Source organism: Balaenoptera acutorostrata, chromosome 14, assembly GCF_949987535.1.
Source record: "Balaenoptera acutorostrata chromosome 14, mBalAcu1.1, whole genome shotgun sequence".
In the NCBI taxonomy this organism is placed as follows: Eukaryota; Metazoa; Chordata; class Mammalia; order Artiodactyla; family Balaenopteridae; genus Balaenoptera; species Balaenoptera acutorostrata.
Genome location: NC_080077.1, coordinates 44,957,428 through 44,985,189, shown reverse-complemented (window position 1 = coordinate 44,985,189; position 27,762 = coordinate 44,957,428). Strand labels below are relative to the sequence as shown.

General features: G+C 38.5%; 1 protein-coding gene across 4 annotated transcripts; it reads left to right on the top strand.

The window, feature by feature from the left end:
* The first annotated feature begins 775 nt into the window (after nucleotides 1-775).
* On the top strand, nucleotides 776-27,718 carry RWDD1 (RWD domain containing 1). Of its 4 annotated transcripts, XM_057528032.1 has the most exons (9): nucleotides 984-1,123; nucleotides 2,350-2,477; nucleotides 3,494-3,604; nucleotides 8,656-8,721; nucleotides 10,554-10,684; nucleotides 12,570-12,713; nucleotides 13,415-13,547; nucleotides 14,065-14,127; nucleotides 24,060-27,718. In XM_057528032.1, the coding sequence occupies exons 6-9, from the start codon at nucleotides 12,588-12,590 to the stop codon at nucleotides 24,179-24,181; spliced, it is 444 nt and encodes a 147-aa protein (XP_057384015.1). In that variant the 5' UTR covers nucleotides 984-1,123; nucleotides 2,350-2,477; nucleotides 3,494-3,604; nucleotides 8,656-8,721; nucleotides 10,554-10,684; nucleotides 12,570-12,587; the 3' UTR covers nucleotides 24,182-27,718. The 4 variants fall into 4 exon arrangements, with proteins under 4 accessions (XP_057384014.1, XP_057384013.1, XP_057384015.1 ...); XM_057528031.1 differs by lacking the exons at nucleotides 2,350-2,477; nucleotides 3,494-3,604 and adding an exon at nucleotides 15,664-15,740 and having other exon boundaries at nucleotides 776-1,123; XM_057528033.1 differs by lacking the exon at nucleotides 2,350-2,477 and having other exon boundaries at nucleotides 991-1,123.
* The last annotated feature ends 44 nt before the right edge of the window (nucleotides 27,719-27,762 follow it).

The window sequence follows — 27,762 nt, the reverse complement described above, 5'->3', positions numbered from 1 at the left end:
ATTTTCTTAGCTTGTTGCCATATATGGCAACAAGTTATATACTTGTTGCCGTTATATCTCTTTGTAACTGCTGCGATGAACTTGAAGATAACAGATGTATATATATACATTAAGTACTATTATTTCCTCAGTTTCACTCTCCCAAATCAAAAATTCTGAATATTTTTCGGAGTATTTATACTTACTTTCACATTACTTATCAAAACTGTTACCCCAATTTACACCCCCTCCATCAGTTCATAGATTGCTATCACAGAAATATTTAGATCTGTATCCTGCCGCGTTCATTTTACAAACTCAAAAGTGAAGCCTGGAATCCGAATCTAGAACCCAGATCTCAGGACTTCCAGTTGATTTCTCCCCCGGATTCACTCTGGCTATTCTGCAGTTGGGCCGATCCTTCTGGACTCGCCCGATGCACTAACAGAGCTTCTGCTCCTCTGCCCACTGGATCTTACACTCTCCTGGGATGCCAAGAACTTGGAGGTTCCAGGAACGTAGAAATCACCTGGGACCCGCCATTAGCCATCACTAGGACGTGCCTTCGCCCATTCTGCCGCTGCCACAAGATCGTAACTCGGAAACCGGAAGCGACCAAGTTTGCGGACGCCCCCAGCGTCCCGCCTCCAGCTACACAGTCACGCCCCCGCACGCCAGGCCGGCCTTAAGCCCAGACAAGTCGGGCAAGGATGCGGCGCTGAGGGGCTTCTCAGGCTCAGGCCCTGCAAAGCCCAGGAACCAATCCTTAGGTGTCCGTGGCAAATGCCAGACCGGGTGTCTTCCCCATCCCTGCAAATCCCGAGCGGGCGTGGGACAGGCGGCCCACCGGCCAGGCCCAACGAGTCGAACGCGGAACTAGGGAGCAGGCGGAGGCAGGCGCTGGGCTGCGGCTCAGCAGGCCTAGCCTGGCTTTGGGCCTCCGGCCTCTCAGCCGGGGACTCTGCGCCTGCGCCCGCCCGGCAGCTGCCTGCTGTCCCAGCGCGCCGCGGTCCCGGCTGCCGCGCGCCGCCTGGGTGTCTGGGCGATCCATGGGCTGCAGCGAGGGCCGCGATGACAGATTACGGCGAGGAGCAGCGCAACGAGCTGGAGGCTCTGGAGTCCATCTACCCTGACTCCTTCACAGGTGACTTCCGCGGCCGCGGGCCTGCAGCTCCTCGGGGTGGAGTGGGACCGGCCGCCACCGCCACGGCCCTCGGCATCCCGGGCTAGGATGGAGAAGGGAACGGAGAGGCCGTGTGGCCACCGCGCCCTCTTCTCGACTTCTCCTCAAGGGTTCAGGCATCTACGAGTAACTCCACGGCTGTTTTCTCTTCTTCGCTTGTTCCCTGAAATCTGAAAGTCCGGGCGAGGCTGGCGAGGTCCCTGGAGTCTCGGGCCTGGAATTCAGTCGGGGGCAAAACCAGAGGGTTTCATTGTCACTTAACAGCAGCCTGAGGTTTAGTGAAATACACGAATATAGATACTCCAAGTGGGAGTAGTCTTTCCAGAGCCGCAGAAGTGTCAGTTTTCACATTTTCACCTCTATTCAGGTAGAAGCTGTTTTTCAGACGATGGTGTTTTAAAGTTTGTGGGATTCAGAATTCTCAAAGTTACCGAGAATCCATTTTGAGAGTAGCGTTGTCCCTGAAGTTTGTCGTTTTTCTTTTCTCTTCTTTCTTTCGTTCTTTGTGTTTTTTTTTTTTTTTTTTTTTTTTTTTTACATTCTGATGTTCTGCAGAATGCCCCATGAATGAGGTGGCCCAAAGTTCAGGTCCACTGTAAGATCACAGGTAATTAGACCAATAGTAGGATATCAGACATCATCAGGCCTGGCTTCCTCTTGCTAGCAGCAAGGTAGTGGAGGCTCAGGAGAGGTAAGTGCTTGCTCTGGGTTGGCCAGCAAGTTAGTGGCAGGACTGGTAATAAGAGTAGGGTCTGGGGCTTGGGATCCAGCTCCAGCTGGGATGAGGGGCAGCAGATTACTTGGTAAGTTGGGCTAAAATATGTAAAATATTGAGAAGTTCATTTGGTATATTTTAAAGGAAGAGAATTCTTCAGTATTAAGCCTTCAGATGATTCTGAAAATGCTGCAAGATAACCATATCAATATGGCTTCTCTCACTTTACACTCAGTTTTTGAGAGGTGATCTAATAAAGCCAGTATGAGTGAGTATAGTCTAGGTTTGTGGGATTTACCTTCCCTATCCCTTCCTTTGAGTGTTGTCCATCACTGATTGTCAGAATTCAGAGTGTAAGGTAATGTTATTTTAACTCATAAACTCCCTTTTCATTGTTTAGCTTAGTTTTCTTAGCTCTACCCTTTGATCACTGCTTGCAATGGTAGCAAATTTTGTTCTGCTTTGCCAACAGGCAGATGTCTCTCAGCTACCCCTGTATAGCTCCAGTCCTGTTCATGTTCTCTCTCAACAGCAGTACAACTGTGCTGTGAGGATATTAAGGGGATGAGTGAAGAGGGGTTTGAGAGTGTCATTAACTGGGTGAGTGTGTATGGAGTCTGGCTCCCTTATCTATCCTTGCTTATATATCAACGTCTAAATAAAATAGAATATAGGGTCAGTTGTTGGATATATTCTTAATCATGACGTTCGGTCATTTCTAGTACATTGGAAAAGTGTTACATGAACACAGTGTAGGCAGAGTTAAGAAAGCACAAGATGTGCTGTTGTTTTCATTTCTTTGGGCATAAGGTATCACTCATTAAGTACTGTGCACATAAACATTTATGCCAGTGATACATTTTTAACCCTAGAATAATTGGATGGTTCTTTCAAATTGTACTAAGCTCTGATACAGTTCAGTATGTGAAATTCTTGTCAGACGCAAAAGTGCTTGAGGATTCTGAGCCGGGGTAATGAAAGACAATATGTGAATCTTTGACACATCAAGTATTCTGCAGTGTCAGCTGAGCCCATCTGTCTCTAATTCCTATCAGCATTCCTACAGTTGCATTAAATAAGTTAAAATGAGATGTCTTGATTTATAGTTCCTTAGGAACTTTGATCAAGTTCTGTATGATACCTCAAGGAAAAGGCAGAGGACTTTGGAATCATATATTTCCATGTTTGGTCTTTTGAAATTTTGAGGATTTGCAAGGTTTACTGTTTTACAGCTTTCTTTTGTGTTGATGATTTCATACTTTAATATTTTCATACCAGGTTTCAGAAAGGGAACTTGGTTGTGTCAGTTTGCCAAGGAACACTAATTGGTAGTTTTCAAATGTCATTTTGAATCACATTGAATATTAGATTTGGTAAATACTTTTTTTTAAGTACATGGTAGAGTGCTGACAGAGAAGCCTTTGTTAAGTACATCATGACCCCCTTGTGGATGCTGAAGAGGCACAATTCAGCCAGCCATAGTCCTAGGCACATAGACCTAACCTGACTTTAGAATTGTTGCTTGACTATTTGCAGAGAACTTTTGGCCCCATGTTGCATTTGTTGTGAAATATAACAGATCATAATACAGTTTCTTCTTTGTGCCTATTCTGTAGCTTGACTGCACATTGATCCAGTCCTCCTAACAACTAGTCTCCCAAAATATAAATGGACTTTCCTGATACCACATTGTCCTTCAGTGCTTCACTTGACAAGGTCCTGCTAAGGTAGTTGAATTTGGTTATTTCCACTTCTGTATCAAAATCCTGGCTATCGGGTGTTTTGTTGGAACAAATTGGTTAGCTTTAGGCTAAACAAAAGTCAGGTTCCCTTAATTCTGTTTGATCTTACAAAGAGGGGTATGTAATCCTGTAGTTGCTTATGTTAGTACCTCTAAGTAACACCCATGAGCTTAACAGTTAAAATTGCATCTTAAAGATGGGGCAGAAGTCATCTTGTGAAAGCAGTTTTTCTAGGACAGTCACTTTCTAAGACCCAAAGGGACTTATTTTAACATAAGCTGATCTGGTTCTTTGTGAAAACCTTAGTGTCATTTGTGTGTCCTGTTAGTGTACCTTTCAGCTACTACCTCCATGTTCTCTGCTCTTTACAAAATCCTAAGTTCTGTCTAGTTTACCATCATCTGCCCCTATATCACCTAACACTTCTGCTCCTCCACTGGTTCCTTCCGCAATGCCCAACAACCTTATTCTTTTTCTCAAAAGTATTTTGATCCACTCACAGTGGTGGAAGTCTGATCTCTAGTGAAAGCTAATCTTTCCTCAACTCACCCCAACTCACAGTGTGTAATGCATTGGGATAGGATTATTGCTTCATGAGAACTCAGGAATAATTCATCTTTGCAAGTTCAATTCAGTAAGTTTCCCTATTTTAGTAACCTCCAAGCTTTGGAATATTATCCCTTTTCCATTTTTTTTTTTTAAATTAGGTTAAGCTATGATAGAAAACCCCAAATAACTGGTTTTAAAAAGGTAAAAGTTAATTGCTCTTGCACATAAACGATAGATGTGTAACTCTGGTGCAATAATTCTTCAGAGACCCAGGCTGCTTCTTAGTTCTTTGTCATCCCTAAGATGTAGTCTCATGCTCATGGTGAAGATGGCAGCATTCCTTTTCCAGGCAGTAGGATAGATAAAGGAATGAAGGAAAAAAAAAAAGAAGAAGAAGAAGTAAAAGACAGCAGTTTCTTAAGGAAATTTCCTCAAAACTATCAAAGGGCTTATTTCTTTCTATCCCATTAGCTGGAACTCAGTCATTTGGTGAGACCTAACTGGAAGGGACGCTGGGAAAGATAGTCCTCATTCTGGGTGGGCAGTGTGCTCAATTAAAAATGGTATAACTGGAAGAAGGGGAGAGTGGATATTAGCAGTGTTCTCCAATATTTTTGTTTGTTCCTGGTTCACAATTTTCTCTCTGTAATGGCAGTTTGTTGGAATGCGTATCAGCTCTTTGTCCTTGGACAAATCATATAACCTCTCCAAGCCTCAGTTTCCATATCTATTTAATAAGGAATAATGTAAGTGTAAAAACTTTATAACTGTTAAACAAATATAAGATACTCTTTACTAGAAATATACCATCTTAGTTGTGGATTCTTCTAATAACATGGCTTCATAACTCCTGTCTTTATCAACAAACAGTTTTGATTTCCGTTTCCTCCAACTGCATGGGCCCATAGCCACAGCTTGGATGGGCCATCTTTAAAATTTTGGCCTCTGAAATTCCTCTTTCTTTCTCTAAGCTTTGTAGCCCTGCGGTTTTTCATTCCCATGCTTTTAGTGAACATGCCTCTCATCATGAATTCTCATGGTTTGATAGTTTATCAGCTTCTTTCTTGTTCATCTTGCCTCCCTGTTCTGTCTAGCTCCCAAGGTCAGGCAGTTCAGTGATGTTCTTGCTGGCATTCCCATGTCCTCATTTACCACATGGGTTCCTCATTTATCAAATATTTAGTATACGTATTGTTAGAAGCTCAGTCTCTTGGGAAAAGACATCAGGTAAATAATTTACAACACAATGTGGTGATTCTCTCATGGAGGTTCATACAGAATGCAGCCACAGCAAAGGGAGAGGGGACGTTCTGAGTTGTTTTGGAGAGCTGCGGGGTGATGAGTTATGTGAATGAGACTGGGGGATGGGGCACATGTGCAGAAGCATGACTCTGTGAGAGCCAAATGTGTTCAAAGGACAAGTAGCTGGGTATGGCTAGAAAGTAAAGTGAGAGTCACGGAAAATGAGACCTGACAAGTACGCAGGGGCCAGATCACAAAGAGCCTTGTTAGGGATTTAGATACGATCTTACAGGCCAATGGTTCATTCCCCATTACCCCCACCAACAGCTACTCAGACACATACAGCACGTAGACACTGCCACGTCAGAGCTGGCTCTCTCGGTACTTAGGTGGCTTCACAAATAAAATAGGCTTCTCTTGAGTTTGTTTTTACCTGTCATGGCTGCTGCTTTTCTTTTAACCTTTGGCACTTTTTCCTCCTTTTGCTTTTGTTCCGCAGATTTAAGATCCCTTACATAGCTGACATTGGCCCTTATTTTTCTCTCTGTATTCTCTCTGGCGATTTCATTTAGTCGAGTGGCTTTAGCTATCACCTCTCTGTGGATGATCCCAAATTAAATTCAAGCCCAACTCTCTTTAGCTCCATTTGCCCATTTCTGATTGCATACTTGATACCTCCAACTGAAAGTACCCTGTGTTCTTCAAATACATCTGGTTTTTCTTTTCTATTTCTGGTTTTTGTTAGTGGCACTGCCTGCAAATTCAAGTTGTCACCCATCACCATCCTAGATTTCTCCCTGTTCTCTGCTATTCCCATTGCTACCAGCCTAGTTCAGAACCTCATTAACTTTGCTGAGACAATTTCAGTAACTATCAAGTTTCATCCTGCATCTAGTCTTGTTTTTCCCCTTCCATTTTATGCACCGTTGCTAGATTTATCTTCTATGTTTAGAAATAGAATTCTGACCTTATTACTTCCACTAAAGAAAGCTATCACTGTCCACACTAAACTTTCAGCTGTATATTTTCAACTTGTTTTATTCACCGCATATACATTCACTAGTGGAATAATTTCTAATTCCTTGCATATTCCTTAAGCTTTCGCACCATTATACCCTTTGCCGTGTTACTCTATCCTGCATTCCTTTTCTCCATCTCTATTTACCAGTATGCCTTAATTCACAACCTAGCTCAAATGACTTCCCTGGAATTTCTCAGCTGGAAAATTTTTTTTTCTTTTTAAATGAAACTCTATACAGTTTATATTCAGTCCTGCCAGTTACTGGCTATATAGCTCTTTTATCTCAGTTTCCACATCTATAAAATTGGGATGATACTATATTTAACTGATTCGAAGGTATAATTTTACATGTAAACATTTCTGAAATATGAATTTGTCTTATAATTGATTACATATCATAGTTTAATTGGCAGTTTCTTTTTTCTTTCTTAGTGGTACATAAAGTAGGGTGTATCACATAATTGATGGCATCTTAAACTTGGTGAAATACGGTAACAGTATAAAAGCACGATTTTGATGTGAGAAGTAAAGGATCTTTGTGTAAATGCATAGAACAGCACAGGTGCAAAGTAATGCTCAATAAATGTTAGCTGTTGTTACTGGTTATAGGTAACCGCTAAATTACAGCCTCATGGAGCCCTGGAAAATGATAATAAGTTGGAATGTCATTGAGTTGAACCCATATTTCTATAGTTGCAATGTTTATATTTCATGACATGTAAATGCTAAGGTTGGTCATGAAAAGAAATAGGAATGAAGTACATCAAATATATTTTACACACGTTTGTTAGAAAAAAGGTAGGGCCAATCATATTATAAAAACTTTATTATAATTACCTTTTAGGGACTTTTTCAGCATAGGCTGGACTGCCCGAGGCCTATTAAAATATGAGTCCAGTGAGTCTCTTATCTTCCTGACAAGCACCTTTGTACTAATCATAGATGTTCATCATTGCTTCAAGTACTTTTAAACTTCAGTTAAAATGAGGGAATATGTCTTGAATTTTTTTTTTTAACATTTTGGCCATGCCGCAGGGCATGTGGGATCTTAGTTCCCCCACCAGGGATCGAACCCGCACCCCCTGTGGTGGAAGCGCCGGAGTCTTAACCACTGGACTGCCAGGGAAGTCCCCTGAAACTTTTATTGATAATTCATTTTATTGATAATTCATTTATTTATGAAGACTTCAGAAGTTCTCGAATAGGAAAAGCTGAGTAGTTTTTGTGGTGACTTCTTCAGAGATCCCCTTACTCTTTCATGTCCGAAAGAGGCTGCTGAGCTGCACCGGGGTCAGGGCTTCCCAGGCCTGAAGTGAAGCACAGACTTTTCTTGTGGGCTCAGCAGCAATCAAGGGTGACTTGAATTTTCCTTGTTTAGTCATCTAATGGTTCTGAATATTAGTTTAGCTCTTTCATTGAACCAAACTTTATTGAATTTCTAGATACTGCCAGGCACTGATCTAGGAGTTCTCAGAGTTTTTACAGTATTCTTGTGGGGGAATAGATCATAAACAGGTAAATAGTATCAGATAGACATCAGGCTGCAAAATAGCATATAAAGCTTTCTTATTTATGTAAATGTTGATTGACATGTCTTACTTAACAAATTATAAGTAATTTGATACTTGAATTCATGGATAATTTTGTAATTCCATGAAAGATGGTAGATTTTCAATAATTTGTGAAAGAATAAAGCTTGGTTCTAGAGATGATATAGAAGAAAGAGAGAGCTAGAAGACACAAACTCTAACAAATTAATATTTACTGTTCGTCATGGAGATTCTGAATTATATTTCGGAATATATAAGTATAAAAATTAGTGATAATACTGAGTATTTATGAGGGGGTAGGTTCTGATGAGAAACATCAATTTTTTTTTTTTTGCCGTTTCATTTGGAAATTTTTTAGAATGTAATTTTCCATGTATAGGTGGAAATTTTGAATTAAAAAGTAAATTACTTATTTTAATTGATTTGATAAAACTCAAAGAGGGTTATCTATTATAGGTATTTTTTTTCCCAGATTAAAGAAAACCCTAGATTTAAATAGAAATTGATGGACGTTTTATTGTTTGAATTGTTCTATTCAGTCTGTATTTATGGAAATGGAAATACAGGCTAGGGATCAGTTTCCAGGACTGGATATTGATATTTTGCTAATAAGGAAAAGCATGTGCCTTAGGAAGTATCTTAATAACTTAACCTCTGTGTATAATTTCTTACAGTATTATCAGAAAATCCACCCAGCTTCACCATTACTGTGACATCTGAGGCTGGAGAAAATGATGAAAGTAAGTCTAATCAAAAATACTTTAGGTTTTTCTAAGCCCTTCTCTCGGGAATTTTATTCATTCTGCAGCCGTTGTGTTGGACATTCCATGTGTGGAGGTGCTAAGGTGCTGTTAAGAATTTAGTATGAATGTTACATATTTCTAGTCAGTATTTACTATGGAATAATGACTTCTAGAGAAACAAAGAGGAAGTCAAGGAGATGTATTCTGACAGTAAGCTTAATTCTTAAAAGTGAAACAGAAACATTAACAATACAGCAGATAGAAAAAGGGTAGGACATATTTGTCAAGAACACTTGGCATGTACACGTAATTTAGTGGTTGTGCGGTATTCCTTGGCATAGCATGGACTTTCTTCTCTTTGGATATTTAGATTGTTTACTGGACATTTGCTGTTATAAATTGGGCCGGATAAATACCTATCTGCATTTTTCCCCTCTCTCTTTAGAATGGATATTGTACTGTTATTTAAGTATGTGTATACATAAAACCAAATAAAAACCAATATTATTCAAGTGTAGAACTAAGACAAATATACAAATTGAAATAAAGGAGCTATAAAACTAATAAATTAAAATTAATTTAAATTTGGTGCATGTTGGGGGAAGAGTGTCTTAAGTTCTTTTCTGCTTTTAGTCCAGTTCAGTTAATATTGTAATTTCATAAGAATGTTATATAAGTTGGTGTTAACCCCAAGGACTTTTTTTTTTCCTGTCAACTAAAATTCTGTCATGGATATTCAGTAATACCGTTTTTAGTGGTATCATTTGATAACTCAGTTCTTGTAGAATTGAAAATGAGGTTAGTATTGATATTACTGAAACCTGAATTAAAAAGCTGTTGGATACAGTTATTTACATATATTTATATAGCTAGATATTTATATATATTTATATATAATTATATAAACTTCTTTGTTAACGTCATACACAAAAATTAAAACAAAATATCAAGCCAGCACATTTTGAGGTGTTTTTTTTTTTCATTCCCATGGAGAGAAATCTAGATTTCAGTTAAAATCATCAAAATCAGGAGGTTTTAATAATTAAAATGTTAGTTACAGAAAAAGCAAAATCTAGACAAAGGGTCATTTTGACTAGTAAGTTTTAACAGAAAATGTTTAGCCCTACTGCTTAGTTGGCGAAATTGAGAATTCATCATGCTAGGTAGCAGAGAGATACTTTGCACTAATGCGCCTGTAAGAATCTCACACCTATACCAGTGTCAGATCTGTGAATTGGCACAGGCCAAAAGACTGGGGGAGCATGTATGGATGAGTCAGGTTAAAAGTTTCTCAGACAACCTCTCAAACTGTCCAGTTCACAGCTGTGTACTCTAGCAACCCCTTAGCAATGCCCTGCTGGCATTGTGCAGATAGCAGTATGGACTCCAGGGCTAAAGTCAGATCTTCTGCGCTGGAGCTGGCTCTGGTAGAGGCCTGAAAATGAGCCTAAGGTAGTACTTTTTCTATGTGTTATATGCAGTGCCTTTTGTTCATCTTAAGGAGAGTTTTAAAATGAATGTGTTCTTCATCCTCTTTCTTTGATGTGCAATATGATAAAATACTCATAAGTAGTAGATGTGTTTCATGTGTTAGAAGTGATCTTTGGTATCCCTATGATTTGTTTTCACTTATATTTGTGGTACATGTTGTTTATGTTAGTAATTATCTATCTGGTCTCATAGTAACCTTGTTTTTCTTTGTAGGAAAATCTGTTGTGCTACTTTTCATTGACACATTGTAAATTAATTACTGATTAAACAAAGATGTTGACCTCTCTGTACTTTACATTTTAAGGTATTCATATCAACCTCTTATCTTGTGTCTTTAGCTGTCCAGACTACCCTCAAGTTTACATACAGTGAAAAATACCCAGATGAAGCTCCCCTTTATGAAATATTCTCTCAGTTAAATCTAGATGATAATGATGTCTCAGACATTTTAAAATTATTAGCATTACAGGTAAGGAAATAACAAGTTTTGTAATGGCATTATTTTATTGGCCTTAAATATTATACAGTAATGTTAAGAGTCAGAAAATGCTATTAAATATGTATAACCAGTGTTTTGAACAAGCAAAATTCATGATGTATGTGTGTGTGTGTATATATATTCACAAAGCATCTTTATTTTTGTTTCCCACTGTACCTTTAAAATTTGAGTAAGAGAAGTTCTCCCTATACCCTTGTTTGAAACTCAGTTAACCCTGTGACTTGTAGGTGATAAAAAGTCTGATTAGGTACTCTAAGTTATCAACACAGTTAAAATTTGGTTCTCAGAATGCCTAGTCCCATGTGCACTTAAAAATTCCAACTTAAAAAAAAATTAAAACTCCTAACCCCTCTGACCTGTTGTAGGCTAGTTGCCTATAATTTGGTAAGAGGAGTGGTGATTGATTTTTTTTCTTTCCTATCCTGCTCCCTAAGCTTACAAACAGCAACAATGGTTTATGACCCTGCCAAGAGGAGGTGTTGTGTGGAAGAAAAAGATGGGTATCAGAAAGTTCTTACCTGGCTAGTTCTGTGATGGGATGGGCTACTCACAGTCTGGGCGTGGGGGATATTTAAAGCTCTCTCTTGCTTGGGTAGAGAGTTTTCATGGGATCTTCAGAGTTGGGAGTAGGGAGGGCAAGTAAAATCTTACTCCATCATTTTAAAAGCAGAAGTCCTGATTTTGTTTTCTAAGAAGAACTGACAGAAAACATGTCTCCATCATAAATGTGACTTGTATATTTCAAGGACTATAGGTGCTCTAAATGCTGACATTTTAAAAATATCTGGAGCTATTAGAGAATGAAGAGGGAAAGGATATATCAAACATTAATTTATGCTGATCCTGGGCCCTGTTCACTCCGTTACCCAGTGTGAAGTTATATTAATTCTATATATTTGGTTTAACATGCTTCTTGTAAAAACATTGCAGAGAGCCTGGAACAATATACTGTATTCAGTCAGTCATATATTAATGTAAGTTATTTGATCTGAGTGATTTTGTTAACATGCATTTTATATTTCATTTATACTCCTTTCTTTCAAAAAGAAAGTTTTGATTTCTTTCTGATACTTACCTGAGGTCAGAGATAGAGCACATAGTTGTATTTTTTCCCCTAAAAGTAGTTATATTAATTTTTAGTTATCAAAATAATAAATTTATATTATAGAAAACTCAGAAAATGCAGAAAACAATGAAGAAGAAAATAAAGATTACCCTTAATCTCACCAGTCAGGTATAAATGCCTAATAACATTTTGGTGTGAATTCAGAAAACTTTTTCCTACAGTAGCTAGCACTATCAGTTCTCCAGTATGTTATCATTATTTTAGTTCTTTGAGGGTATTTTAAGAGCTCTGACAATGGACTGAATTTTGAGGGCAAAGTGATTTTCTAATATAATACAACAATAAAGAATGTAGGTACTTTTATGATTTATCTTTATGTATCTTTTTTTCTTTCTATTCGTAATGGTTTAAAACTAAAATGATGAAAACATGCTGGAGAACTGATGTTGCTAGCTACTGTAGAAAAAGGTTTTCTGAATTCTACCTACATTTATGATTATTACATAGAATTTATTGAAATTTCTTTTTTTCTCTGTTTTAGGTTGAATACAGCAAATTACAAGACTTTTTAAAATTTAAGATGTTATTTATATATATATATGCTTAATTCTTAAGTGATCCAAGAGTCCAGACTTATGGTGTAACTGAATTAGTAATCATGTTATAAACGTATGGAGTGTAGTGATTATGCTGAAACACCTTTTTTCCCCCACTGGTTAGTTAGTTGTTTTTATTTTTCTGAGAATTATGTTTCTCACTACAACCTTTTTTTCATTTTTGGTTACATAGGCAGAAGAAAACCTTGGTATGGTGATGATCTTTACTTTAGTGACAGCCGTGCAAGAAAAATTAAATGAAATAGTAGATCAAATAAAAACTAGACGAGAAGAAGAAAAAAAACAAAAAGAAAAAGAAGCAGAAGAAGCTGAAAAGGTATATTTAAAAGTCATGTTTTCTTTCATTATTCTTTAAATCTGTTTTTTGGGGTTTTTTTTGGGTTTTGCTTTTGGAAATTTCAGTAATTTGGGGGGAATCACAAAAAGAATCACAAGTAAATTTTAATAAAGCTTTACTAAGTAAAATTTTAGAAGGTCCCTCATTTAGTTGGTGTGCATGGCAAAATAATGATTAATAATCAGTTAGTTAAAGGTTCATAAAGCTCATGCAGGCAAAATCAAGAAATATAAACTATTTCATTTACGGTAGAGAGTTTAGAATTATAAAGCCTCCACCAGAGTGATTTAAATATTTACTAAATGTAAAGAAAACCTTAGATCCTAAAATGAAGTAAAAAAGATAAACAATGATGTTAGTGTTATGAATTGATGTGTATTTAAACATATTAATATTGACAGTAGCAACTTTCTTCTTAACAGTGAATAGCAATGGGGACACATTACATATTATCTTTGCTTTTTTGTAATAAAAATTTAAAAAGGACTTTTCCAGAGTAAATTGCCAAAACCAATGAGAGTAGCCAATGCAGGCAGAAATCAGACTAAATATTTTAAACTTGAAACCATTTTTCTGTTTTTCCTGTAAGTGGCTGTATTCATTTGTCTAGAAGATCATTAGGCTTTATTTTCTAACTGTTGTAGCATTTATCTGGTGATGTGTCTTTTTTCTTTTCTAAGCAATTATTCCATGGCACTCCTGTTACAATCGAGAATTTCTTAAGTTGGAAGGCCAAGTTTGATGCAGAACTCTTGGAAATTAAAAAGAAACGAATGAAAGAAGAAGAACAAGCAGGAAAAAATAAATTAAGTGGTATGACCCCTCATATCCCGTTCCCTTTAAGCCCTCCTATATTATTTCTTATATAGCAAGAAGATCATTTGGACAGATTTCTATAAGAAAATAATATACTTAGGCATCTAGGGCAAAAAGAGAAAGCGTTCTCTCCATATGGTGATGTTTCTTCACACATAATTATAATTAATTTTTATGGCTTATCTTTCATCTAAATATTGGAGTGGATAGATCTTAAGATACAACTACCGTGACTTTTAGGATCACAAGGCTTAGGAGTGGTAGAGTCAAACCCGTTTGTTTTTCTAGGACTCTGAGGCAGATTAGGCTTTCACTTGTTCCATTTTAATGCAAATACATTTCATATGCCTCTTAGCTACTCACTAAGTTCATAAATTGATTGAAATTCACAGGAAAAACAGGTTTTAAGACTTGTTTTTTTATAACTTGTTTATATTATTCTACTGTTTAAAGCACTGTAGGGAAGATGGAGGAAAAGTATGCCATTCGAGTTAAATATGTTTATTTCTTTTAGGGAGACAGCTATTTGAAACAGATCATAATCTCGACACATCTGATATTCAGTTCTTGGAAGATGGTAAGATAATGTTAGAATTCCACATGTACATAATGTGCTGTTTTTAACGTTAAACCATAAAAATCATAGTGGTAACTTAATGTAAGTTTTTCCTCCCAAGGCTATAAAGAAACACATTTTGAAGAATAAATTCTCATGTTTGATCAATTTATACATTAAACTACAGCAAAGTATTTTTTTTATAACATCTTTATTGGAGTAAATTGCTTTACAATGGTGTGTAAGTTTCTGCTTTATAACAAAGTGAATTAGCTATACATATACATATATCCTCATATGCCCTCCCTCTTGTATCTCCCTCCCACCCTCCCTATCCCACCCTTCTAGGTGGTCACAAAGCACCAAGCTGATCTCCCTGTGCTAAGCGGCTGCTTCCCATTAGCTATCTATTTTACATTTCGTAGTATATATAAATCCATGACACTCTCTCACTTCATCCCGGGTTACCCTTCCACCTCCCCGTGTCCTCAAGTCCATTCTCTATGTCCATGTCTTTATTCCTATCCTGCCCCTAGGTTCATCAGAACCATTTTTTTTTTAGATTCCTTATATATGTGTTAGCATACGGTGTTTGTTTCTCTCTTTCTGACTTACTTCACTCTGTATGACAGACTCTAGGTCCATCCACCTCACTACAAATAACTCAATTTCGTTTCTTTTTATGGCTGAGTTATATTCCATTGTATATATGTGCCACATCTTCTTTATCCATTCATCTGTCGATGGACGGTTAGGTTGCTTCCATGTCCTGGCTATTGTAAATACAGCTGCAATGAACATTGTGGTACATGACTCTTTTTGAATTATGGTTTTCTCAGAATATATCCCCAAAGTGGGATTGCTGGGTCATATGGTAGTTCTATTTTTAGTTTTTTAAGGAACCTCCATACTGTTCTCCATAGTGGCTGTATCAATTTACATTCCCACCAACAGTGCAAGAGGGTTCCCTTTTCTCCACACCCTCTCCAGCATTTATTGTTTGTAGATTTTTTTGATGATGGCCATTCTGACTGGTGTGAGATAATACCTCATTGTAGTTTTGATTGTGCATTTCTCTAATGATTAGTGGTGTTGAGCATTCTTTCATGTGTTTGTTGGCAATCTGTATATCTTCTTTGGAGAAATGTCTATTTAGGTCTTCTGTCCAGTTTTGGATAGGGTTGTTTGTTTTTTTGATATTGAGCTGCATGAGCTGCTTGTAAATTTTGGAGATTAATCATTTGTCAGTTGCTTCATTTGCAAATATTTTCTCCCATTCTGAGGGTTGTCTTTTCGTCTCATTTATAGTTTCCTTTGCTGTGCAAAAGCTTTTAAGTTTCATTAAGTCCCATCTGTTTATTTTTGTTTTTATTTCCATTTCTCTAGGAGGAGGGTCAAAAAGGATCTTGCTGTGATTAATGTCATAGAGTGTTCTTCCTATGTTTTCCTCTAAGAGTTTTATAGTGTCTGGCCTTACATTTAGGTCTTTAATCCATTTTGAGTTTATTTTTGTGTATGGTGTTAGGGAGTGTTCTAATTTTATTCTTTTACATGTAGCTGTCCAGTTTTCCCACCACCACTTATTGAAGAGGCTGTCTTTTCTCCATTATACATTCTTGCCTCCTTTGTCAAAGGTAAGGTGACCATATGTGCGTGCGTTTAGCTCTGGGCTTTCTGTCCTGTTCCATTGATCTATACTTCTGTTTTTGTGCCAGTACCTACTGTGTAGATTACTGTAGCTTTGTAGTATAGCCTGAAGTCCGGAGCCTGATTCCTCCAGCTCCGTTTTTCTTTCTCAAAATTGCTTTGGCTCTTCGGGGTCTTTTGTGTTTCCATACAAATTGTGAAATATTTTGTTCTAGTTCTGTGAAAAATGCCATTGGTAGTTTGATAGGGATTGCATTGACTCTGTAGATTGCTTTGGGTAGTATAGTCATTTTCACATGTTGATTCTTCCAATCCAAGAACATGGTATATCTCTCCATCTGTTTGTATCATCTTTAATTTCTTTCGTCAGTGTCTTATAGTTTTCTGCATACAGGTCTTTTGTCTTCTTAGGTAGGTTTATTCCTAGGTATTTTATTCTTTTTGTTGCAGTGGTAAATGGGAGTATTTCCTTAATTTCTCTTTCAGATTTTTCATCATTAGTGTATAGGAATGCAAGAGATTTCTGTGCATTAATTTTGTATCCTGCTACTTTACCAAATTCATTGATTAGCTCTAGTAGTTTTCTGGTAGCATCTTTAGGATTCACTATGTATAGTATCATGTCATCTGCGAACAGTGACAGTTTTATTTCTTCTTTTCTGATTTGGATTCCTTTTATTTCTTCTGATTGCTGTGGCTAAAAATTCGAAAACTAGGTTAATAGGGGTGAGAATAGGCAACCTTCTCTTGTTCCTGATCTTAGTGGAAATGGTTTCAGTTTTTCACCACTGAGAATGATGTTGGCTGTGGGTTTGTCATATGTGGCCTTTATTATGTTGAGGTAAGTTCCCTCTGTGCCTGCTTTCTGGATGGTTTTTATCATAAATATATATATATGGCCTTTATCATGTTGAGGTAAGTTCCCTCTGTGCCTGCTTTCTGGATGGTTTTTATCATAAATATATATATATGGCCTTTATTATGTTGAGGTAAGTTCCCTCTATGTCTGCTTTCTGGATGGTTTTTTATCATAAATGGCTGTTGAATTTTGACAAAAGCTTTTTCTGCATCTATTGAGATGATCATATGGTTTTTATTCTTCAGTTTGTTAATATGGTGTATCGCATTGATTGATTTGCGTATATTGAAGAATCCTTGCATTCCTGGGATAAACCCCACTTGATCATGGTGTATGATCCTTTTAATGTGCTGTTGGATTCTGTTTGCTAGTATTTTGTTGAGGATTTTTGCATCTATGTTCATCAGTGATATTGACCTATAGTTTTCTTTCTTTGTGACATCCTTGTCTGATTTTGGTATCAGGGTGATGGTGGCCTCATGAATGAGTTTGGGAGTGTTCCTCCCTCTGCTATATTTTGGTAGAGTTTGAGAAGGATAGGTGTTAGCTCTTCTCTAAATGTTTGATTGAATTCATCTGTGAATCCATCTGGTCCTGGACGTTTGTTTGTTGGAAGATTTTTAATCACAGTTTCAATTTCAGTGCTTGTGATTGGTCTGTTCATATTTTCTATTTCTTCCTGGTTCAGTCTTGGAAGGTTATGCTTTTCTAAGAATTTGTCCGTTTCTTCCAGGTGGTCCATTTTATTGGCATATAGTTGCTTGTAGTTATCTCTCATAATCCTTTGTATTTCTGCAGTGTCAGTTATTACTTCTCCTTTTTCATTTCTAATTCTATTGATTTGAGTCTTCTCCCTTTTTTTCTTGATAAGTCTGGCTAATGGTTTATCAATTTTATCTTCTCAAAGAACCAGCTTTTAGTTTTATTGATCTTTGCTATTGTTTCCTTCATTTCTTTTTTATTTATTTCTGATCTAATCTTTATGATTACTTTCCTTCTGGTAACTTTGGGGGGTTTTTGTTCTTCTTTTTCTAATTGCTTTAGGTGTAAGGTTAGGTTGTTTATTTGAGATGTTTCTTTTTTCTTGAGGTAGGATTGTATTGCTATGAACTTCCTTCTTAGAACTGCTTTTGCTGCATCCCATAGGTTTTGAGCCATTGTGTTTTCATTGTCGTTTGTTTCTAGGTAGTTTTTGATTTCCTCTTTGATTTCTTCAGTGATCTCTTGGTTATTAAGTAGTGTGTTGTTTAGCCTCCATGTGTTTGTATATTTTACAGATATTTTTTCTGTAATTGATATCTAGTTAGTCTCATAGCGTTGTGGTCGGAAAAGATACTTGATATGATTTCAATATTCTTAAATTTACCAAGGCTTGATTTGTGATCCAAGATATGATCTATCCTGGAGAATGTTCCATGAGCACTTGAGAAGAAAGTGTATTCTGTTATTTTGGATGGAATGTCCTATAAATATCAATTAAGTCCATCTTGTTTAATGTATCATTTAAAGCTTGTGTTTCCTTATTTATTTTCATTTTGGATGATCTATCCATTGGTGATAGTGGGGTGTTAACGTCCCCTACTATTATCATGTTACTGTCAATTTCCCCTCTTATTATGGCTGTTAGCATTTGCCTTATGTATTGAGATGCTCCTATGTTGGGTGCATAAATATTTACAATTGTTATATCTTCTTGGATTGATGCCTTGAGCATTATGTAGTGTCCCTCTTTGTCTCTTGTAATAGTCTTTATTTTAAAGTCTATTTTGTCAGATATGAGAATTGCTACTCCAGCTTTCTTTTGATTTCTATTTGCATGGAATATCTTTTTCCATCCCCTCACTTTCAGTCTGTACGTGTCCCTAGGTCTGAAGTGGGTCTCTTGTAGACAGCATATATACGGGTCTTGTTTTTGTATCCATTCAGACAATCTTTGTCTTTTGGTTGGAGTATTTAATCCCTTTACATTTAGGGTAATTATCGATATGTATGTTCCTATTACCATTTTCTTAGTTGTTTTGGGTTTGTTATTGTAGATCTTTTCCTTCTCGTGTTTCCTACCTAGGTAAGTTCCTTTAGCGTTTGTTGTAAAGCTGGTTTGGTGGTGCTGAATTATCTTAGCTTTTGCTCGTCTGTAAAGGTTTTAATTTCTCCGTCAAATCTGAATGAGTTCCTTGCTGGGTAGAGTAGTCTTGGTTATAGGTTTTTCCCTTTCCTCACTTTAAATATGTCCTGCCACTCCCTTCTGGCTTGTAGAGTTTCTGCTGAAATATCAGCTGTTAACCGTATGGGGATTCCCTTTAATGTTATTTGTTGCTTTTCCCTCGCTGCTTTTTTTTTTTTTTTTAATTAATTTATTTATTTATTTTTGGCTGTGTTGGGTCTTCGTTTCTGTGCGTGGGCTTTCTCTAGTTGCGGCAAGTGGGGGCCACTCTTCATCGCGGTGCGCGGGCCTCTCACTATTGTGGCCTCTTTTGTTGTGGAGCACAGGCTCCAGACGCGCAGGCTCAGTAGTTGTGGCTCATGGGCCTAGTTGCTCCGCGGCATGTGGGATCTTCCCAGACCAGGGCTGAAACCCGTGTCCCCTGCTTTGGCAGGCGGATTCTTAACCACTGCGCCACTAGGGAAGCCCTCCCTTGCTGCTTTTAATATTTTTTCTTTGTATGTAATTTTTGATAGTTTGATTAATATGTGTCTTGGCATGTTTCTTCTTGGATTTATCCTGTATGCGACTCTCTGTTCTTCCTGGACTTGATTAACTATTTCCTTTCCCATATTAGGGAAGTTTTCAACTATAATCTCTTCAAATATTTTCTCAGCCCCTTTCTTTTTCTCTTCTTCTTTTCAGACCCCTGTAATTTGAATGTTGGTATGTTTAGTGTTGTCCCTGAGGTCTCTGAGACTGTCTTCAATTCTTTTCATTCTTTTTTCTTTATTCTGCTCTGTGGTAGTTATTTCCACTATTTTATTTTCCAGGTCACTTATCCATTCTTCTGCCTCAGTTATTCTGCTATTGAGTCCTTCTAGAGAATTTTTAATTTCATTTATTGTGTTGTTCATCATTGTTTGTTTACTCTTTAGTTCTTCTACGTCCTTGTTGAACGTTTCTTGTATTTTCTCGATTCTATTTTCAAGATTTTGGATCATCTTTACTATCATTACACTGAATTCTTTTTCAGGTAGACTGCCTCTTTCCTCCTCCTTTGTTTGGTCTGGTGGGTTTTTACCTTGCTCCTTCATCTGCTGTGTGCTTCTCTGTCTTCTCATTTTGCTTAATTTACTGTGTTTGTGATCTCCTTTTCGCAGGCCGCAGGTTCGTAGTTCCTGTTGTTTTTGGTGTCTGCCCCCAGTGGCTAAGGTTGGTTCAGTGGGTTGTGTAGGCTTCCTGGTGGAGGGGACTAGAGGTTGTGTTCTGGTGGATGAGGCTGGATCTTGTCTTTCTGTTGGGCAGGTCTGTGTCCGGTGGTGTGTTTTGGGGAGTCTGTGACCTTATTTTGATTTTAGGCAGCCTCTCTGCTAATGGATGGGGTTGTGTCTCTGTCATGCTAGTTGTTGGGCATAGGGTGTCCAGCACTGTAGGTTGCTGGTCATTGAGTGGAGCTGGGTCTTAGCGTTGAGATGGAGATCTCTGGGAGAGCTTTCACCGTTTGATATTACTTGGAGCTGGGAGGTCTCTGGTGGACCAATGTCCTGAACTCCGTTCTCCCACCTCAGAGTCACAGGCCTGACACCTGGCTGGAGCACCAAGACCCTGTCAGCCAGAAAGAAAGAAAGAGAGAGAGAGAGCAAGGGAGAGAGGGAGGGAAGGAGGGAGGAAAGGAGAGAGAGAGAGAGAGAAAGAGAGAAAAAGAAAGAAAGAAAAGAGCAACCAAACCAAAAAACAAATCCACCAATGATAACAAGTGCTAAAAGCTATACTAAAAACAAAACAAAACAAAAAAACCCAGACAGACAGAACCCTAGGACAAATGGTAAAAGCAAAGCTATACAGACAAAATCACACACAGAAGCATAAACATACACACTCACAAAAAGAGAAAAAGGATAAAAATATATATATTGTTGCTCCCAAAGTCCACCGTCTCAATTTGGGATGATTTGTCGTCTATTCAGGTGTTCCACAGATGCAGGGTACATCAAGTTGACTGTGGAGATTTAATCCACTGCTCCTGAAGCTCCTGGGAGAGATTTCCCTTTCTCTTCTTTGTTCGCACAGCTCCTGGGGTTCAGCTTTTGATTTGGACCCGCCTTTGCGTGTAGGTTGCCTGCGGGCGTCTGTTCTTTGCTCAGACAGGATGGGGTTAAAGGAGCAGCTGATTAGGGGGCTCTGGCTCACCCAGGCCGGGGGGAGGGAGGGGTACGGATGTGGGGTGAGCCTGCGGCAGCAGAGGCCCGCGTGACGTTGCACCAGCCTGAGGCATGCCGTGTGTTCTCCCGGGAAGTTGTCCATGGATCACGGGACCTTGGCAGTGGCGGGCTGCACAGGCTCCCGGGAGGGGAGGTGTGCATAGTGACCTGTGCTTGCTCACAGGCTTTTTGGTGGTGGCAGCAGCAGCCTTAGCGTCTCATGCCCGTCTCTGGGGTCCGCGCTGATAGCCGCGGCTCGCGCCCGTCTCTGGAGCTCGTTTAGGCGGTGCTCTGAATCCCCTCTCCTGTGTACCCCGAAATAATGGTCTCTCGCCTCTTAGGCAGTTCCAGACTTTTTCCTGAACTCCCTCCCGGCTAGCTGTGGCGCACTAGCCCCCTTCAGGCTGTGTTCACGCAGCCAACCCCAGTCTTCTCCCTGGGATCTGACCTCTGAAGTCTGAGCCTCCGCTCCCCGCCCCCGCCCGCCCCGGCAGGTGAGCAGACAAGCCTCTCGGGCTGGTGAGTGCAGGTTGGCACCAGTCCTCTGTGCGGGAATCTCTCTGCTTTGCCCTCCGCACCCCTGTTGCTGCACTGTCCTCTGTGGCTCTGAAGCTCCCTCCTCCGCCACCTGCAGTCTTCGCCCGCGAAGGGGCTTCCTAGTGTGTGGAAACCTTTCCTCCTTCACAGCTCCCTCCCACTGGTGCAGGTTCCATCCCTATTCTTTTGTCTCTGTTTTTTCTTTTTTCTTTTGCCCTACCCGGGTATGTGGGGTGTTTCTTGCCTTTTGGGAAGTCTGAGATCTTCTGCCAGCGTTCAGTAGGTGTTCTGTAGGAGTTGTTCCACATGTAGATGTATTTCTGATGTATTTGTGGGAAGGAAGGTGATCTCCGCGTCTTACTCTTCCACCATCTTGAAGGTCTCCCCCCAGCAATGTATTTTTTAAAGTTTTATGATAACTTAAGCAACATTAAAGATAGCAATAGATAAACAATATGGTCACATTTGCCTCTTAACAACTAGTTAACCAGGTCACTATGACTCAAGTGACCTGTTTTCTTCAAATTTCTAGTATCATAAATCTATGGTCTCTCATGGAGCTTTATAAAAACCTCAAACGTAGAACTAACCAAAAGTCGTACATTTTATTTCACTCTCACTGTCTTTGGAACCTCTAGTCCCTTGTGCTTTCTTTTTCTTGTTTATCTTGACCCTTATGCTCTTGCTGTCTTTGTCCATCCATTGTCCATCCATCCACAAATATTTATTGCATCCCTGTAAGGCAGGCACTGTCCTGGCCGCTGAGGATACAGCAGAGAACAATTTAGACAGATTTCCCTGCCCTCATGGAGCTTGAGCCCTATGTGTATCTCTTAAACTGAGCTCCTTACTCAGTCACCCCTCCAGTAGCTCCCTGGGTTCTGTACTTCATCATCCTTCTGTCATGCCCATTATGCCAGCTGGGGATCCTCTAGCATCTGGCCTTTCGACCTTGTTCCTGGACTACCTTCTGGAAAAGGTTAAGAAGGTTAAGAATCAACTATCTGTTGAGGTGGCCCACTGCTAAATCATGCTTCTTAACCTGAGCTGTGCTCCTACTGACACTGAGCAATTTTTTTTTTTAATGTCTTATTACATTCTTGTTCTAAGATTTTTAGTCTCCAAAAAAAAAAAAAAAAAATCCAAAACCAAAACCCGCAAAACAGAAAACAAGAATGTCTTCATCTATCTTCCCTCTCATTTTAGGAGCTTATTTTACTTTCTATTTTGTTGAGAAATTTTAGATCCAGAAAGTTTAGTCTCATTCTCTCTTGAACTTTAAAAGTTTTATTGTCTTTACTCATTTTTGACTCTTTTCCCTGTCTAATGGATCAAGTGTCTCCTTATATCCAGTAACTTACCAGAAGCTCTCTGTTGATTCTGCCTCTGAAATGTCTTTTCAGCTCTTTCCTCCTAATTTGAAAGTTTTGTTATTTTTCAACGGGACTTTAGTAATAGCTTCATAAATTATTTCCCTGCCTCAGTCTCTTCCTCCTGGTGCCCTTACCTACCTTGTAGTCACCACCTCTGAGGTGGTAGTTCTAAAACCCATGTGTAATCATGCCATTTCTCTCCATACAATCCTCTGGTGGTTCTCTGCTGCTTAGAGGGAGAGGTTGACCTGCACAGTCCTTCAATTTGGCCTTCATCTGTGTTATCTCCAGATGTTTTTCCTCAAGAATCTTGTGTTCCACTTAGAAGTATTCAAGGTCTTAGCTCTTCTCTCTGCCTTTGCATAACCTACCTAGAATTGCTTCATCCTGGCTCCTTTTCTTCTGGTTGGATTCAAATTTATCATGAAGATATTTCAGATGTCCTCTGCTCTGTGAGGGCTTCACTACTTCTCCCAGGCTGAGTCAGTTATTCTTCGGCTTGGACTTAACAAATTGTATTTTATTACTGAACTGCTCTTAGGCATGAAGCAAGACTCCTTCTCATTGAGTTGAATGTCAGTGGACTAGAGTCTGAGAGGGAAAGAAGGTAAACAATGTTTGGTGATTTCAGAGCACTGTAATATCCTACTTTATTTACTACAGATAGACTGAAGAGGGAAGATGTTTCATACAAAGCCTGGGTGTTACTGCCTATAGGGCTTAGACATTTGGAATCTTAGAAAGGCACACCACTGGTTACAGGGGAAGTGGGTGAGAGTGAAGATCAAATGTGCCAATTAATTATAAGTATAGTTGAGCTTTAATGATGTATATATCTCCAGGATTGGAAGAGATAAACTCTTGGTACAGGTCTCATGGTCAGTGATAATCAACTTTGTATCATCATTGTCTTCAACTTATAACATGCCAGATCATAAATAATTCATTCTAGAATGGCTTTTTTTTGTAGCTGGATTCTTTAGACTATGAACTGGAAGCATGAAGTTGCTCTTAAAATGTGTGAGTCTCTGCTGACCAATGCAGATCACTGCTGGTATGAGTAGTAGTTCAGGATTTCGTCACTTGCACCTCCGATGCACATTTAAGAAGTCTCTGTTTGGTACTGCCATTGGGTTGTATCTTTTATTTCTGAGTGTAAGACTGCAGGGGAAATCTTCTGTCTTTTGCAGCTGGAAACAACGTGGAGGTAGATGAGTCTTTGTTCCAGGAAATGGATGACTTGGAGCTGGAGGATGATGAGGATGATCCGGACTACAGTCCTGCTGACCGGGAGAGTGACTTGACCGACTAATGGACTGTCCCGTCTTCGGAGAGGCTTGACTGCCATAGCATCTGTGGCTACGCTAAGAGGGTGTTGATTTTCCTTTCTTTTTTCTAAGAAAAAATAATTTTCAGGAGAATATTCTTCTGATGGCTTTCATCATTGAACTTAATAAACTGATCTTAAAATTTCAGATATAAAATGTTCAATTCCTCTTATTGGTGGGAAGAAGGCCACATGTTTAAAATCATTTAGTGTTGGAGAGAAATTCTGCCTAAAACACCAAGACTGGAAGGTCAGCTGTTGCTGTACCCAGGTGTGGGTTTATATGCAAGGAATTGGAATAACTTGGAATTTCTGTGCTAGAGACTGGTGGCTTTTGAATTCTAAGGGTTGTCATTCATATAAAATATTAGAAGACTGAGGCGAACAGAGCATTAAACCTTCTGAATTCTAGCCTTCGGGCATAGTGAATTTAAGTCTTAACAAAACCAGAAGCCCATTTTATAGTCGGGAGTAAAATGGACTTTAGTCCTATAGTAGTATCTGAATCAGAATCATCTTTGGAGTTATTAAAAAGTGTGCACTCCTAGTCCCTTCTCAGTGGAGGCTAATAAACACTGAGCCTCAGTCTGAGTTTTGAAACAGTGAAATCTCATACCTGTGACACAGGTGATTGTGATGCACACTCCTGATGAAGAACTACTGTCCTACAGTTGTCAAGTCTATAAATTGTAATTTTCCCCACTTTTCTAATTAACCAGTCTGAAGTGGTTTGAATTCTTGGAATTGTACACTGTCTGCAAGAGTACCACACATCCACATTCATGCACACATTAGACCTTTGTGATAATTTGGAATGATCGACTTGGGGGCTCCAGGTAGGAGAGCCAGGCTTCATGCAAGTTATCCAGTCATTGCAGTTCTGGAGGATTGAATCTTAACCACAATAGGAAATCACTTGTGCTATTGCAAATAGCTTCCTCCATTCAGAAATACTATATATCCACAAACACAGCAATATCAATCCATGTTGATTTTTGAAGTCAGACCTTATGATTAAAATAAAATTAAGACAAAACTATCATTGAGGAATTTAATGCTTTTCACCCACCTTGATCCTGACCAATAAAGAGGAATAGCAGTAATGTTCAGTATTTCTATGCAGAGAGAAGTCCAAAAGTTTGTTACGTGAGATTTTGCTTTTCCTAAGGAGAGATCCTTTCTGCAGCTGATCAGCAATTGCATAAGAACCTGACAGAGTGGTTCAGTTGAGAAAAGCAGTCGTGAGCAGTGTAGTATGAGGTCAATGGAGACTTGACCTTGAAGTATCAAGAATGATTACACTTGCCCCTCACATAATTTTTTAAAGTCTAAGTTTTATACATTTTCTACAGACATTGAATAACCACCTTTGTCATTTCAGAATGTAGGTAGAACCTAATGAAATGGAAATGGAGACAACCTGATTAGTTCTAATGATAATCCCAAATATTTTCACCCAGAGTAAAAATTAACTTTACTGTTGGCTTTGTATTCTGGGAATTAACCAAAGACTCTGCTTCTCAAACTGGAGCACACATAATTCCTGGATGTGTAACAGCATGACTGGTGGTATTTGAAGCAATAATTGGCCCACCTTGAATTATCAGTTTTGCTCTTGGATTTGGGATAATTTTTGTTTTGGTTTTTCTACTTGTGTTAACTTGTATACAATATTATTAAGTTAAAAACATACACAAGTATTTGTATTCATTGCTGTATCCCTGGAACAATGGCACTGAGTAGGCATCTAATTGTTGGAATAGTATGCAAGATGCTTATGCATTTTAAAGATAAAATATAAGAGTTCAAAGAAATGTTCTATTTGCCGTCTGCAACTTTGAGTAATGCTTCTAGGTTCTGCTTTACTTCACATCCTTCTGGCAGCAAGCATATGCCTTAGGGAAAAAAAAGTGGATAAATACTCATCTAAGGTAACACATCTAAAAGGTTACCCTTCTGGCAGCAAGGATGACCTAGGAAAACAAGTGAATAAATACTAATCTAAGGTACCACATCTAAAAGGTTACGTGAACATTTCCTAGTTGAGGTAAAACCAAGAGAGATATCAGTAACATCTCTTATCAGTGGAAAGGATGAGACCATTGATTGTACTGTCACAAACTCCCAAGATATATGTGCCAAGAAGTAAAGAGATGCATTCTTGGATTCCAGAAGAAAGGAAATTGTGGGTTTTCAATATTTATGTGCTAGCTGGTTGTTAGGTGTTATGAAGGTGCAAACAGATAGTAAGTAAACTACTGCAAGTAGCTCCCAGTGTTGGTCTTTCAGAGAACATACATGACAGGCAGCAATCGTAGGGACTGTATGATGATGGGTCAGAATGAGTCACACAGTTCAAGAACTGTAGGGGGTAATGTTAGACCACTGAGGTCAGAAGTGACAGGGAAAGTTTTCCACAGATGACACATGGAGTGTGAATTCATATAGATGGGTAAATGTGAATGACACTAGTTTGTTTGCTGCCTTAGGACCTGTGTCTGAGTAACAAAGATGACAGAATGTTGCCAAAAGGTGTACTGTGAAGTCTATAGGTTTCTTTTTCATGTCACCTTTCTTGGGCAAACTCATCAAAGGACTTGAAAGAAGGGGGTGAGTTGGATTCCAAATGTACTAAATCCCCTCCATTAATAAAAGATGGGAAAATGCTGGGGAAGTTTCAAGAATATTGTAAAGGGTTATCGAATCAAAAATTTCACAGTGCTGTGCAAACCCATAATGGCACCTGAGCTAAAAGGAAAAATCAATAATTATTTAAAATTTGGGTAATTCATTTATCATGGATTTTTACATTGATTTTTATTTTTTAAATGCTGCATTAAAGTATTATTTATCTTTGTTGAATTTTATGCATCTCCTTAAATTTTGCACCCGAGGTAAGTGCCTCACTCACCTGACCGTCATCCTTGCTTTTTCAAAAAGGTTCTCAGGGTCCTATGGCCTTCATCCCAAAGAACATTAGGTAGGAAGACCAGGAAAAGAAACTACTTTTTCAGGTAACGTGGGCTTCTTTGCATAAATGAAAGTGCTCAGTGGACAAACAAAATGAAGCCATATTACTACCAGCCAAACAGTTAAGGTAAAGTAATTAAGGACATGAAATTACTGGAGTGTGGGCTGCTGCCACACGCACAAGACATTAAAAAATAGGTCACTGGCTTTACTCATACCAGTCCAAGCTTATTTAAATGTGATATAATCATTAAATGAAAATGAATTATACTCCAAATTTGGTGGTATCATTAATAGATTTATTGTTGTGGAACTCTTGACTGTTTTGAAAATATGGATGTAGAACATTTTCCACCTGTACTTTTGAGAGAAAGTTTAAAAAACGTATTGATTTTAATTTGGATGTATCTTCTGACGTAAATTTTGTTTTTAAAGTATCAGAGTGATCCATCTTTATTGATCTAAAGGCCCTTAAGACATTAGGATCTGTTACTAAAGGTATTTGTTTTAAAAGGTAAATATTGATGCTAATAAAGGTATGCATTTAATGTTTTCCATGCTATTACTATCTGATATTATGGGATTCTATTTGAGAA